The sequence below is a fragment of the Manis pentadactyla genome, chromosome 9, assembly GCF_030020395.1.
Source record: "Manis pentadactyla isolate mManPen7 chromosome 9, mManPen7.hap1, whole genome shotgun sequence".
NCBI classification, from domain to species: Eukaryota; Metazoa; Chordata; class Mammalia; order Pholidota; family Manidae; genus Manis; species Manis pentadactyla.
Window position 1 is genome coordinate 99,649,153 of NC_080027.1, and position 14,261 is coordinate 99,663,413.

Sequence of the window (14,261 nt, forward strand, 5' to 3'; positions counted from 1 at the left end):
ACCAGGAAGAAAGAATAAATCAATGACTTGAATGTTAAAATAAGGATTTGACTGGCAGACACAGTTTGTAATACCACTATCCTGAATTGACTAGGTATTTTATAGATGTCTGAATTTCAGATAGGGTTGCTTAAATCAGTACCTTAAAAATGGATGTTTTGTATGCAAATCAAAAATTTAGCGAATGCTGTTTACTTATCCTAAATTACAGGCCAAGATCCTTATTGCCTCTTTTGGGACTTTAATTTTTGTCAGTAAGTTCCTACATTAATTTGCTTATGACAATATAAAATACACCTATGAAGTTTTTGCCTTGGGCCATTGTAGGGTTTAACCTCAGAGCCAGGGAGGAGCAAAATGCAATAGAAGGCTCTTTGAAACCACTTGGTATTCACTTTACCCAATAACTATTATTTGATTGAATTGTGAGTATAAAAACTCTGGATTGCCAGTATGCAGAGTGATTCCCAACTCATTTTTTTCCCCAAAACATACAGAAAAATGACAATATCATGTAAGAAAAGCCCCCCATGCATTCCCATTTGGATAGTTGTAATTCCTCTCCATTCCTTCCCACTTAAGAAAGCATATCCAAAGGTCAGGGAGTGAGAGGGATGCTATTAACAAGATGCCTGTATACCCACTTTACTGTTAATTACAGAGGACTTGGGGCAGACCTCAAAAACTGAGCGAGACGAGCTACCGGCAAGGACCTGCCCAGAATGTGCACCTTCCCGGGCAGGAGGGCGGTGGGCGGCAAGGGGAGGGCTTACGTCCCCGCGCCGGGGCGGAATGGTCAGCTCCATGTACCCATGGGGGATGTACTGCTGACTGTAGTCAAAGCGGGGCTTCTTCATGAGGTGAGCCCTGACGGTTGAAAAGGCGCCATCACAGCCTACAATGAGGTCACAAGGGACATCCTGGGGAACTTTGTCAGATCTGAAAAATAAGATGAATCATCCAACAGTCTGGTGAAAATGATGGCGTGCCTCCACCCGGTACAAAGAAGGGGACTCCAAGGCGCCACGACCCACTTGCTCATAGCTCGCTTAGGCCTTTGAGTCGACGGCCAGGCAGTGAAGATGGTAACACTCGTCCCTGTCAAGGCATTGTGTGCACCGGGGGGAATGACCCGCCACCACACTGATTAGTAAAGACGTGCCAGGCCACGGCATGAAGGAAGAGAATCTTGAAGAGGAGGCGAAGTGTTCCCAGTGGAGGGAATGTATGAACCACCCTGGGCGTGCCCAGGAGTTTCCGGAGCAACGTGTTAGCTTCAGTGTGGGTGTCAGAAGATAGGCTTAAGAAACAAATACGATATGGGAAAGGCAAGGGGTAGAAGATAATTACGAATAGGACAAAAGGTTTAAACCATTATTCTGGCAAAAGGAAGAAAATATTTTGTTTTCCATTGAGGCAATGAAGTATGAAAAGTGCTGATTTAGTAGAACTCACTTGGCAGCAGACATTTTTGAGTGGAGACAGAATGCAGAAGGGAAGGAAAGGGGGACATGGTGACTTCAGTGGCCTCCGTGTATAGGGAGGAGAACCCAAGGGCCGTGGGGCTCAGGAAGAAGGGGACATAGGCTCTGCATCCCACAGGAAGGAAGGAAGTCTGGGTGGTGTCCCTAGATTTCCCGGGAGAATACAGAGAAAAGGGCACACCTAGGGCGATTCTAATCATTTGGGGAACAGTACTAGGGCTGTCAGGAGTAGACATGCTCCGAGGGAAATACACGATGATGTCAGATGTGTTTGAGGTCATGGCGAGAGGCACCTGTGAAGGTGTTTAGCGGGAATTAACAGTATTAGTATTGAAAAAGGACTGAGAGTGAAGACAGAGCCTGGGCTAGAATGGACAGACTGTGAATCCATGACAGATCCCAATAGTGGGACACGGGGCTCGGGAAGGAAAATGGAGTCAGCCACGGCAAGGCAGACACACGCCTCCGGAAAGAGAGGAGACCCAGGGCCTGGAGGAGACTCGTCTGTGCCGGGGGAGGGAAGTCTGAAGCAGAGTGTGGCACCAGGAGGAGTCATGCAGGCAGATGGGTGAGTGTGAGCATCAAGAAGGATCACTGGTGCTAATATTCAGAAGGCATGGAAGCCTATTTTCAACCTGAAATTTTTTGAATCTAGAACTATTTGAATCAGCCTTTCAGTAATCATATAATGTGTTCCAAAGAGACAAGGACCAAAGTTTACAGAGACAGTTCTCCGTTCTGTCCCATCACCTCTGAAGCCAAAGATGCCAGGGGATTACCCAAGCACTGTGATCATTCCTTCCTTGGGGTCACATTTCAGCAGCCTGTGACCAAAGTGCACCTTTGCGTTGGGATATTTCTCAACAGCTGAGGAAACAAAGAGAGAAAGCAAATAGAAATTCCAATTCTCATTTCACTTAAATTGAAACAGGAGTCATTTTCTGAGAACAGTGTAATAGAGGCATTTATTCTTAGCAATGTAAAAATGAATTTGTTAACATGGTAATGGGACAACTATTTGGCAAATATTCCAGGATAACTTGGTAGTAAAAGAGATGAATAAAAAACTATCCTCATCTCAAAAAAAAAGAAATCCAACTAATTCCGTTACATAAATTCTTATATCTATGTAATTGTTGGCACCCTGGAAAAGAAGCAGGAATCCCATATTTTTAAAGTTGCCTCTAATTTAAGGTATCATTTGTGGTTGCAAATAGCAAACTCCTTCTCCCTTACTATGCCTGCCTATCTCTTTTTGGCAAGTCTTTTAGACTTGTGACTCAAGTTGTCACAAATATAAATTACAGACATAAATTCTTTCTGTAAACAAACACTGGAACCCTTAGGGAAAAAATGAGTGAGCAGATTTGAAACTTCTCAATAAACAGAATCAAATTATTTTAGTGTTGTTTGTTGTGCCTGCTAGCAATCTATAGAATTTAGTGCATTTCATTTTTGGAACTATTAATCAATTCTTGTCATAGTAGCAAAATATGATGTTCTTAAAGCTACAAATCAGAGGGCAGGTGTAGAGTAGACCTCAGAGATGATTCAGCCCCAAACCCCTGATCTTATAAATGGAGCAACTGAGATCCTGGAGGGAGAGGTAAGCTAATGAAAAGTAAAAAATTAGGAAAAAGAAGCTGGAGGTTCTGGTTTCCAGTTCCATAGTCCTATTTACATTTACCTCCCTTTTTCATCCCAGGTTGTGTCTTCTTTTCTTCTGTTTTGCTGGAGTTGGGTTTGGGGTTTGAAGACTAAGATTCTTGGATACAGAATGGGTGCTTTTAGAATATTGAAAACGGAGAGCGCTTAAAACAGAGACTTATGTACGTTTAAGAAATCTTCTGGCAAATAACTTTGGAGAAATCAGATTGACCTGAACCACTAAGGGTATCTTTTACAAACACAAAATGTGTTTATGGTATTAGCTGGTTTTAAAATTAAATTTAAATAAAATTTTATTGTGTTTTTTACGGAAGTGTATACTGATACATCCCAAAGAATTTTCCACAGAAGATTAGTCCTGGGATAGATTCCCTTAAAAAAAAACAACAGTTCTGTGGTCAAAGCCATTAGAGAAATGCTAATACTCTGACCCTGCAGCCCCAGCTGTTCTGGCCACAGCCACATGTGGCTCTCACGTGCTTGAAACATGGCCAGTCTGAATGGAGACGTATTGTACACATTGGGTTTTAACAACTTTGTATAAAAAGAAAAAAGAATAAAATGTCTCATGAATGGCTATCTTTTGTTGATTACACTTTGAAATGATAGTATTTTGGGTATATTCATTTAAAATATATTATTAAACTTATTTCAGCTATTGCTTTTGATGTGGTTAATATAAAATTTAAAATTATAGACGTGGCTGGCATTTGTGGCCACACTGTGGACAGCATTGCTCTGTAAGATCCACAATGCAGACGTCGAGAGTAAAGGCCCTGAGAAGTACCTAAGGGAAGACTTGTTTGATGCAGGATCTATCAGTACTGACCACCACTTACTGTTCATTTTGTTGAATAATTATTAACAACTCCCAGAACAGTGAGCCATGAAACAATCCTACTTGAAGTGCTGATGTGGCAAATGACGTCCTCCGAAGCTGTCACTGGAGAGCTGGCAGTCAGAGGAATGGGTATTTATACGTGGAGTGCGCAGCTCACATATACTCGCTAAGCAAAGGAGTCAAGAGATTTGGCTCCACTTATGAGCAAATTTGTGACATTGAGGGAGATGGGAGCTGTGCAGCATGGCCCTGATGAAAACCAGGAGGGGGGCTTCTGTCTGCACACCCAGTTGCATCTTCCCCACCTTAGTATTATATGATAATATATCACATATTACATATATGATTGGAGGCAGTGACTATAAGTGTTAAAAGCATGGACTTAGTAATAAACAGACTCCAGCTCCAGTCCATATTCTACCACTTGTTAACAGGATAGCTCTACACGGGACGTTCCCTGAGCCTCCTTTACCACCTGTAAAACTGAGATAAAAGTAATCCCTTCCTCACAGAGTCATTGGGAGGATTGTGTAAATCAATGCATGTAAAATACTTGACATAGTGCCTGGTGCCTCAGTGAAGGTTTGCTATGATTTTTGTCTTAATAAATTCAGAGCGTGCTCTAGAGAGAGACTGTCTCAGATCTGCTGCAATACTACTTTTTTAAAAGCTGGTTTGTGGTTTCTTTTCTTAAGATGAACATGAATAAATCTAGCCACCTACGCCCACCCTACCTATCTACCCATCCAAAATTCAGTCTTAAAAATATAGGTAAATATATGAAATTACAAAGAACACTAAGTTCTGTGTCTTAAGTCCCTGGTGAATCAACTAGAGTGACATTCCCCCCAGCTCCTTTGCTCTGATCAATTCAATAAAATTCAATGGACACATTGCAAACTCTTTCTGGGGAGGGGACTGTAGACATGCAGAAAAATCAGGCAGAGCCTCTGCTCTCTAAAAATTAGAGGCTGTGGGACTGCATTAGAGGAACTGAGTCAAAAACTAATAGAAACACTCAAGTGGCATGCTTTGCAGGGAGTGACCAGTTTGCTACTGAAAAGGAGAAAATCTTGAGTATAATCCAGGGCTACATGGGATGTGACTGGACTGATGATCCAAGATGGAAATTTCCTCTGCAACCCAGGGGCTTTTCTGCTCATGGGTAGTTAGACCTTTTTAGTCAGTCACATTAGAATCCTCAGGGTTATGTTTATACTTTCCTTTTCTCAGCCTCCCACACCCACTGTCTGTTTTATTTCCTCCAAATGCCATGGATCTGCACCCTCCCCTCCAGCCACTCTTCGGTGGCTGTGGTCCATCACACTCTAGAAACTGCTTCTCTGTGGCCTCCACACTACTGCTCTCCATCTTTCTGGAAGACAAATCTCATCGTGTCTGTGCAAATGGCTCAAGTATTATCTGTCATTATAGGAGACCATGAGCTCTGCACGGGGAGGTAAGCACTATTCATTCTGATGCCTCGAAGACAATAGGGATTTAATAAATGTGGAACAAATGATTTTTATTTAGATCAGTGATAAGATGAAAAAGAGATGCTAGAGGATGTATCACTGCAACTTTTCAAGGACTGTGTACTGCCCATAGTCTTGCTATTAATAACCTATACAAAGGAATAGTAAACAAAACCCAATAAATCATGTGACAAGATCGGTCTCACATGTGTTACTGAAAATGACAATAGGTTGGTCAATAATACCCTACACTTACCAGTCAATAGCTCCTTGTTCAGATTTTCTCTGCTTATAGAAAGAATATACTGCAAGAAAAACATAGTGAATACTGTTTGTCTGGAGGATGCATAAATATGATTCTGTGTTATTCACGCAGCAATAGGAAATATTTATTATTTAGCAGAAGTTTGCAAGCTTAGTTTTATAAGCATTGAACTAAGTAGTCTTTTTAAAATCAAATACATATAATATAATGCTTAAGTTTACACTTAGGTTTTTCCAAAGTTAGATACTATAAAACCAAACCAAACCCTTCTCCTGTTGCAAAAATATTATTTTCACTACCATGATTTTATTTCAACAACAAAATCGTAAGTCTCATATCTTCATTCTGGGTCTCCAAATGGAGCTGCTGGAAAAACGTCAGTAGGACGACGCCACCACTAGAATCAATGTGCTATTTCCCAAAGAGAGTACTTCGAAAGCATTTATTTCCATGTGAATGGAGTGTATGTCAGTGTGTGGCGGTGGGCGGGGGACTGTGGCAGGAGGAGGATCAACTCTTGCTAGGACACCTGTGGGTTGTTCCGACTTTGTAACACGTCAGCAGGGCTGATCCATGACCCACGGTGGGCACAGCCCCCGGTATCCACAATACTTTTAGGGGCTGATGAAAATCGTTTAATTTTAGTTTATTTTAAAATCAGGTGAAAAATAAATAAATATAATGAGTATATAAAATGAATCCAGCCTGGATTATATTCATTTTTATACCAATGCACTCATAAAATCTAAATTTTCATATTTATTGTTTTATAGGGAGAGAGGCCCACAAAGGCACAAGTGAGCCCACCAGAGTTGTAATGTAGCTTCATTAGTCAGGGTGAATCCATTGCTTTAAAAATTTAAAGCATATTTTTTTCCCCAAATTACAGGACATCACAACATTTAAGACAAATAGGCGAATTGATGAATCTTCACCTCATCCAAGTGCAGACATTTAAAATTGACAGCTAAACCCACAGTGTAAAAGTGACTCAGTCATGCTATGGGGGAGCATCCTGTGTCTTTGCTACAAATTACAGTTCACAGGCCTCTTAATTCTCTGCCTCACAGTTCTGTTTTCTGGTCTCCTGTGTCATCAATCAACTCATCTCAATGGAAACCACGCACATTATTCAAAGTCAGGTAGGAGACATTCAAATCAGGACCTGCTCATTTCCTGGGGAAGATATTCTTTCCTTCAGTTACCAGGCCCAGTTGACACCTGTACTATCTGAGAATGAAGGACAGACACGTGGGTCCTGCAGGGAGAGCAGTGAAGCCCCTGTCTGCCCTACCCCCCACCCTGGGGCAGTACCGTGAACAATGGTTAGAGTCACTCCCAGCCTATCTAGCTTCTCCAACACCTGTTCTAAAAGGCTGATTTTATGAAGAGTAAATATGAATAAGAATAAGCAAATCTTCACAATACATGTAAAATAAACCACCATGCTCTATGCCTTAACTTATACTGTGATCTATGTCAATTATTTCTCAATAAAACAAGAAAAACCCTCATTTTTGGTGATGGATAAAAAGAAATAACGTTCATATTCCAGCTCCAGATTTCCTATCTGGATAACTTTACTGAACTTATTTAGTTTATCAGAAGACAAAAACAGGAACAAGCCTCTGGTTGCAAGCTGGCAGCCCTCCATTTCAAATCTTAGCTCAAAGCATGGCAAAAAAATCTATAATATGATTCATCATTAACAGTTCTTACTCTTCATATTGCATTTTATAAAGTTCTGTGTATGCTTCCTAGGCATGTATTAGAGTGATTATAAATGAATTAAACATTATTAATCCAATACTGTAACTGGCTACCACCTGATGCTGCTTAGTGACTTGATTATGTTTGACAGACTAAATTGTTTCAAATCAACCTTTAAAAAGGTCCTTAAAAAAAAAAACAGATTAAAAAAAAAGAATAAGAGCTAAAAAGTGGCCTTTGTAACCAAAAAAATAATAAACCTAAACAGACATAATAAAGTCGGAGAATCTTTGGAGATTTGCAAGACAATAGCCACAGTACTGACTTTTTCAAATATATTAGGAAAAAATGTTTGCATTATCCTGAATGCCTTCAGGTGAGAATGCTTTCTGGTGATGGGCCACCGTTTCTCCTTCTGGGCAAGGGGGTTAGGAATAAGAATTGGGGAGTGCTGACCTGCACTAGATTTTAGAGAATATTTTGATAGTTCCCAAGGCAATCTGGGGGGTAAATGGGAAGAACTCTCAAAACAGGAGGAGTCTGGACCACGCAAAGGAGAAAATGCAGACAGACCTGTAGCTGGAGGAGGAAGACTTGGAGGAGACATTCCTACTGGGTGTGGTTCAGACGTTTTTATCATCATAAGTTGCTTAAGGACCCTGTTCCCATTAGCATATGTACTTTATCTCTTGCTACCCAAAGTGTGGTTCCTGGACCAGCAGCTTGGACACCACCTGAATGTATTTAAAATGCAGAACCTCAGCCTCACCCCAGCCCTCCAGAACCAGATTCTGCACTTTGACAAGATCCCTGTGAGTCTGAGAAGCACTGATAATACCTGTAATGGGAGCTCAGCAGAAGGTCAGAGATCCAGAGGGCTGTGGACCTCACCTGGACTCTACACTTAATAAGATGAGGCTTTGATGGATAGAGAAAGTTGGGGTTTCTTTCTGGCTGATTGATATTTGGTACATTGATTCTCTCTCAAAGAAACCAACTTAGGAGGTATAATTAGATTAAAAAATATATACTTTGCCCAACTCTGTAGTTACCATGTTACTATGCAGAAGATAAGAAGAAAAATACAAAGCAGGATAATGGATTTTCTTTTGTAAACTCTACATCACCATCTGGCCTCTGTTGTTTTAGAAATTATACAGCACTGAAACCATTTCTGGCTCATTCTTTAAGTACTATTTTAAATAAATTTTGGGCAAGAGAGTCAGTTTGGGGTTGGCAACAACATTGTAAAACCCTCTAGAGTTGTTCTTGCATATTATGCTGCTTGATAGATACATGGTAATCTTCTCTATGTAATGGGAAGGCAACAGGAGGGAAAGGGTGTCCCAGGCCAGTGTGAGCAAAGCATAGAGGAAAAAAACATCCTAATAGCGATGGTGATGTAACTAACTCTTATTGAATGTTGGTTAAGGGCTGGGCCCTTGTTAACTAGTATACGTCCCCAAATTCTAGACTGGGACAGGTAACACCAAAGGTAGGTCTACAGATGACAAAAAGGGTCACCAAGCAAGCGACAAGTTCCAGACATTAGACTCAGCTGTAACCAAACAGTAATTCAGGGTTCACCTACCTGCGACTTTGTCCCATAGGGAATTGCAGACTTTTTTCCTGAAAGAGCATGAATCATTCTTGCTCTCATGGGGATACCTTGGGATACAATCTGAAATAAAACCAGAAATACCGATTTCGATTTCTGTAATGTGGCATCACACAAATAAGACAGGTACTATTTTTAAATTGTGCTTTTTCAAAAAAATTGGAAAATAGTATAAGGGGCCCTTGAAAACACAGTATGGTGTAAATAATCAGTGGAAACTAAATTTCTTCAAATTTTAGCTTTTTGCTTTTGTTTAACCTTTAGATTGTGGAATCGACTTAAAGCTTATATGGTCTGAGTCACATAGCATAATGGGAGAAAGCAGTTCACTGTCAGAGAAGTTAAGTGATTTTCTCAGGATCACAAGAGAAGAGTAATGTATAGGGAAAGAACCCAGGGCTCCTGAGCCTGCTGCTAAGCATTTTCCTACACACACACCTGCAAAAATTGAGATAGAAATGCCGCTTGTATTGACTTATCATTCCAAAGACACATTGTCAGCAAAAGTACTATTAGAAAAATATTTCAGTTGACATTTTCAAGCCACATGATAGTGAGAATTTCAGTAGGATTGAGCCCTTATGAATAAAATCTATAAGCCCACTATCCTTATCCAGACCATTGAGGCCTATTATGTTCAGAATTCAGAAGTTTTCAAATTTTAGATAGGTAAAGCAGTGTTTATGTGGGTACCACTTAACAAACAGCATAGTCTGGCTTATTGAAGTACAGAATGGTGGAGAAGAGATTATGGACCTGTACAGTCAACAGACGGATACCAGCTTGGCCACACTAACGTAGGCAGAAGAGTCACCACCTCCATGAGAGCCCAGCATCAGAGGCCAATATCCCGCTGCCCCAGGTAATGCCCCCATCTCCCCAGGTGCTCAGTGTCAAATATTCATCCTCTTGCCAAATTTAGAAGTTTGAAAAGCATGTTAAGATGAGTTTTCATGTAGAGGTTCTTGACGGTAAATGACGTTTAAAAGCAGGATGAAATCATGACCATGCAATTGCTCAAAAACACTGGGTGTTATCTTCTAGAAGGAAAATGCATTAACAAGGTACCTGATCTTCCAGGCCAATGGCTTTCAAGGCTTGTCGTCCTCTATAAGAAAGCGCCAAGTTAATGCTTCTTCCACGTGCAAATTTAGCCACTCGGATATCTGAGACATTGGAAGGAGGCTCCATGTTACACACCTGCTTATATGCCAGGACTGGATGAGCGCATGGACACCTGAACAATGTGCCATCACATCCAAATTAAAAGACCTGGTTGACTCCTAAGGAAAACACTGAAAGCAGTAAATTTGTATGAAATTAAATTTAGACAGCTGAGGTTTTTAAAAAAGCCTAACATCCTCTTTTTTCAAAAATTTCTTTTGAAAATCTGAAGAGGAAGAGATCAAAGAATTAGAACCATATCCCGCAATGTTCAGCATTGTCTTACCTTCCCGAGCTTCATATACATCAACTTGGAAATTTCTCTTTGCAAGGAAGCATGCATTTAATGCTCCAACCTAGAAAACAAGCAATTTTTTTTCATATTTTTATCTGGTCCCAGATATTAATAGTGAATTTTTACTGTCAAAATGCAACATTGCATGTGCTGTACTTTTGCTGGCCTCAGTTAACACATGGATCTGTTCAATCACTACTGGGAAGTATCATTTGCAAAAATTATGGGATTAACTCAAGTTTAAGTGGTATAATTTTAGAGGTAGTTTTTTCTTGTCTTTCTTTTGTATAGGGAGATACAGCTTTCATACAGAAAGATCTTAACACATGTGTACAGTTTACAGAATACTTAGAAAGTGAACACTCATATAACCACACACTCTGATCAAAAAGTCAAAAAGTAGAACATTGCCACCCCACAGCTCCTGTTATAATCCCCAAACTTTCACCCAGAGGTAAACATTATTCTGACTTTCATAATAACCCATCTTTGCTTTCTCATCATTTTTAACACTTAGGTATATGCCTTTAGGTGATTTAGTTGAATTTTGCCTGCTTTTGACAAAGTTAGAATCACACTTGCTTATTTTTTTGAATCTTTGTTTAACTCAACAATATGCTTATGAGATTCATCTCTATGGGTGCACATAAACTCTCAATGTCATCCATTTTCCTGACTGTATGATTCTTTACTGTATGAAATCTCACTGATTATTTAGCCATTCTACTGTTGAAGAGCATTTGAATTGTTTCTGGTCTGAGAATATTGTTTTCCAGTTTCTTTTGAGATATAACTGACATACATTGTTTAAATTTAAGGACTACAACACAATGATTTCATAATGTATATATTGCAATGTATGTATTGCAAAATGATGGTCTGGGAATATTACTAACAATGTGGCCAAGACCATTTTTGTACACACATTCTGGTCCCTCTGCATGTGACTTTCTCTGGGTTTTATACCAGGAAGGGACATCCCTGGTCAAAGGTTTATGTATTTTCACGTTTTATGTCAAACTGTTGCAGAACTTTGTACTACTGTGTTTCCCCATCAGCAGTTTCTAAGAGATCATCTCTGCCAGCACCTGAAGTTTTGCAACTTTTAAATGCTGTGGAGAGTGGAACCTGGTTCTAATTTGCATGTGACTGATTACTAAAGAGGCTGAGCCTTTCTTCTTGTGTCTGGATCTCCTCTTTTGTAAAGTGCCTGGTTACTTCTCTTACCCATTGTCTGTGGGGATTTCTGTACCCTTTCCTATTGATCATTTGAGTTATTCACAGATCTTACTACGGAGCCTTAGTCATTTTTACATGTTGCAAATTTCTTCCATTGTGGGGCTTGCTTTTTAAATTCTGTAGTACCTTTAATGACGAGAACTCTTCATTTTACATATTCACCTCAATCCATCTTTTACAATATTGTTAATGCATTTGGTATCTTGTTGAAGAAATCTTTTCTTACCCTGACATTATGCAGTTTTTTGCCTATTGTCTTCCAAAACGTTATGGTGGTGTCCTCCTAACAGCTTTATATAGGGTGCAGTGATGTATTTACTGCCTCATAACTGGTAAGTGAAATTTGGTTGGATCATCATCTGTATTCAATTATCACAGTTGAATTTTCAGCAGTGTTCAATACTGTTAACTAACCTTTCTTCTTGAAACACTAATCTTCCCTCATTTTCTCGTTTTCATCACACATCTCTGGCCATTTCCTCTTTTTCTCTTTCACCCTTGCAAAGAAAGACAATCGCACATTGGAGTTTCTTAAAACTCCACTCTGGGCTGTCTCCCCCCTCTATGGTGATGCAAACACACCTCCTTCCCAGACCTCCTTCCTGAGCTCATGCATGTGAGTGTTTAATTGGTGAGCTTCCTCAGTGCCTCAGAGCACCCCAAAATCAACAGATCCAAAAGGAAGCCTGACAGCCCTGCCTCCACTGTGCCAGTTCTCTCCGTACATTCCCTATACCAATAAGTGATGTCCCATCCCACCACCTGCTCCAACTAGAAACTTGGGCTTCATCCTTGGCCTTCTCTCCACTAAGCCATTCTAAGTTCTGCCAGTTCTACCTCAGAATGTTCCTCAGTCTGCCCACCTCTTCTCATGTTCCCCATTCTGCTTCTATTGTCATTATCATCATGCTTGACTGATGTCAAGTTTTCTGTTTACTCCACCCACATCCATCTGACCTCTTGCCAACCTATTCTCCATTTGATGGAATGGTGAAATAGGTCATTTGAACTAAGTTTTCTGCTAAGAGCAAATGGAATCACAGAGAGATGGACCAGGCATTTGGAGCCATGCCTAGGGATATCTACTGGCTGCAGGACAGGCTGAGAACTTCAGCAGCATTTTTGACAGTCTCTTGAAGCTAGAAGGACAAAATGTGGAGTTCAGGACACCCATCCTGACTCTGGAGGGTTCAATAAGCCCCCAGGCTCTGGTCAGCACTGTAAACAGGAACATCCTAGAAGAAGGCTAAGCTGGAAATAAACCTGAATGAATTACATTAATTTGGGATTGTTGTAACCCAGCTGCCTGACAGAAGCAAAAATAATCCTCTTTAGAGAAACACAACAACATTGTAGGCCTCAAATTTTCTCTGTCTTATTTAGGAATGATGGTCACATTTCTCTTCTGCACGGCCTCGCTAGCTCTTTACCCTGTGCTTCCCTGACCAGGGCATGCAGAGCTTTTTATTTCCATGGCTAAGAATCTTCCTCTCTCCCCTCCTTACCTAGTAAGTGCCCATTCCTCCTCGGATCTCTGCTGGGCTTCACTACTCGAGGAAGCCTTCCTTGGCCGCGCTGACTTCTCCAGCCTCCCCTTGTGAGTTCTGGGAGCACTACGGGCTTTTTCTTTGAGAATAGGTAAGAGTGGGATTGGGCCCACCCCCAGTCCCAGAATAAGAGGCCAAAGTCCTGCTAACCCCCACAGCTCAGAGTGTGACCTTATTTGGAAACAGGGTCTTTACAGAGGTAATTAAATAAAATGAAGTCATCAGGTGGGCCCAGACCCAATGTGACTGGAGTCTTCATAAAAGGGGAATTTGGATACAGAGACAGTCATGCACAGGGGGAGGACAATGTGAAGACACGGGGAGGCAATGGCACATCCGAGCCAAGGAGAGAGGCCTGGGACAGACCCCTCCCGCCCAGCCCTCAGAAGGGGCCAACCAGCCAACACCCTGATTTTGGACTCTGGCCTCCAGAGTGTGAGACAACAAATATCTGTCCTTTAAACCCTTCGTTTGTGGTGCTTTATACGGCAGCCCCAGGAAACGAATACAAAGAGCTCAACACAGTTGAAAGTTTACACCTTATGGTAACTTTGTAATCAATATCTACCTACCCTTCCCTAGGCTGCAAACTGTTTTTGCTTGCCATTTTATCCTTAACCTCCACCATTGTGTTTGCAATGTGAGGTCCTGATCAATATTTGGTGAATGGATAAATGAATGGTAGTGATTACATTTTCAAATTAAATTTGTGTCCAAACCAAGCCAAAATTTATTGAGCATCTATTATATAATTATAACTTTAGAGATCTAAGGTTTCCCAGGCTGTCTTTGGTTCAGTAACATCTACTTTAGTTAAGAAGAAACAAATATAAACCAATCAGTGCTTAGTAAACTACTTTCGACTATGAAGGCTCACATGAAAATTTTGTCGATCCCCTACATTATTTGAGTTTCTAAAAAGGGTTGGTTAAAAATTTACAACATAAATTTAATC

At 40.6% G+C, this 14,261-nt stretch overlaps 1 protein-coding gene across 1 annotated transcript in view; it reads right to left on the reverse strand.

Annotated features, from left to right (window-relative positions):
- The window catches only part of KMO (kynurenine 3-monooxygenase), a 40,198-nt gene that overhangs the window by 11,797 nt on the left and 14,140 nt on the right, over positions 1-14,261 (reverse strand). The window contains 6 exon segments of the mRNA XM_036918428.2: positions 774-939; positions 2,264-2,351; positions 5,725-5,773; positions 9,035-9,124; positions 10,130-10,227; positions 10,512-10,581. Of these exon segments, the coding sequence (XP_036774323.1) occupies positions 774-939; positions 2,264-2,351; positions 5,725-5,773; positions 9,035-9,124; positions 10,130-10,227; positions 10,512-10,581 (561 nt within the window).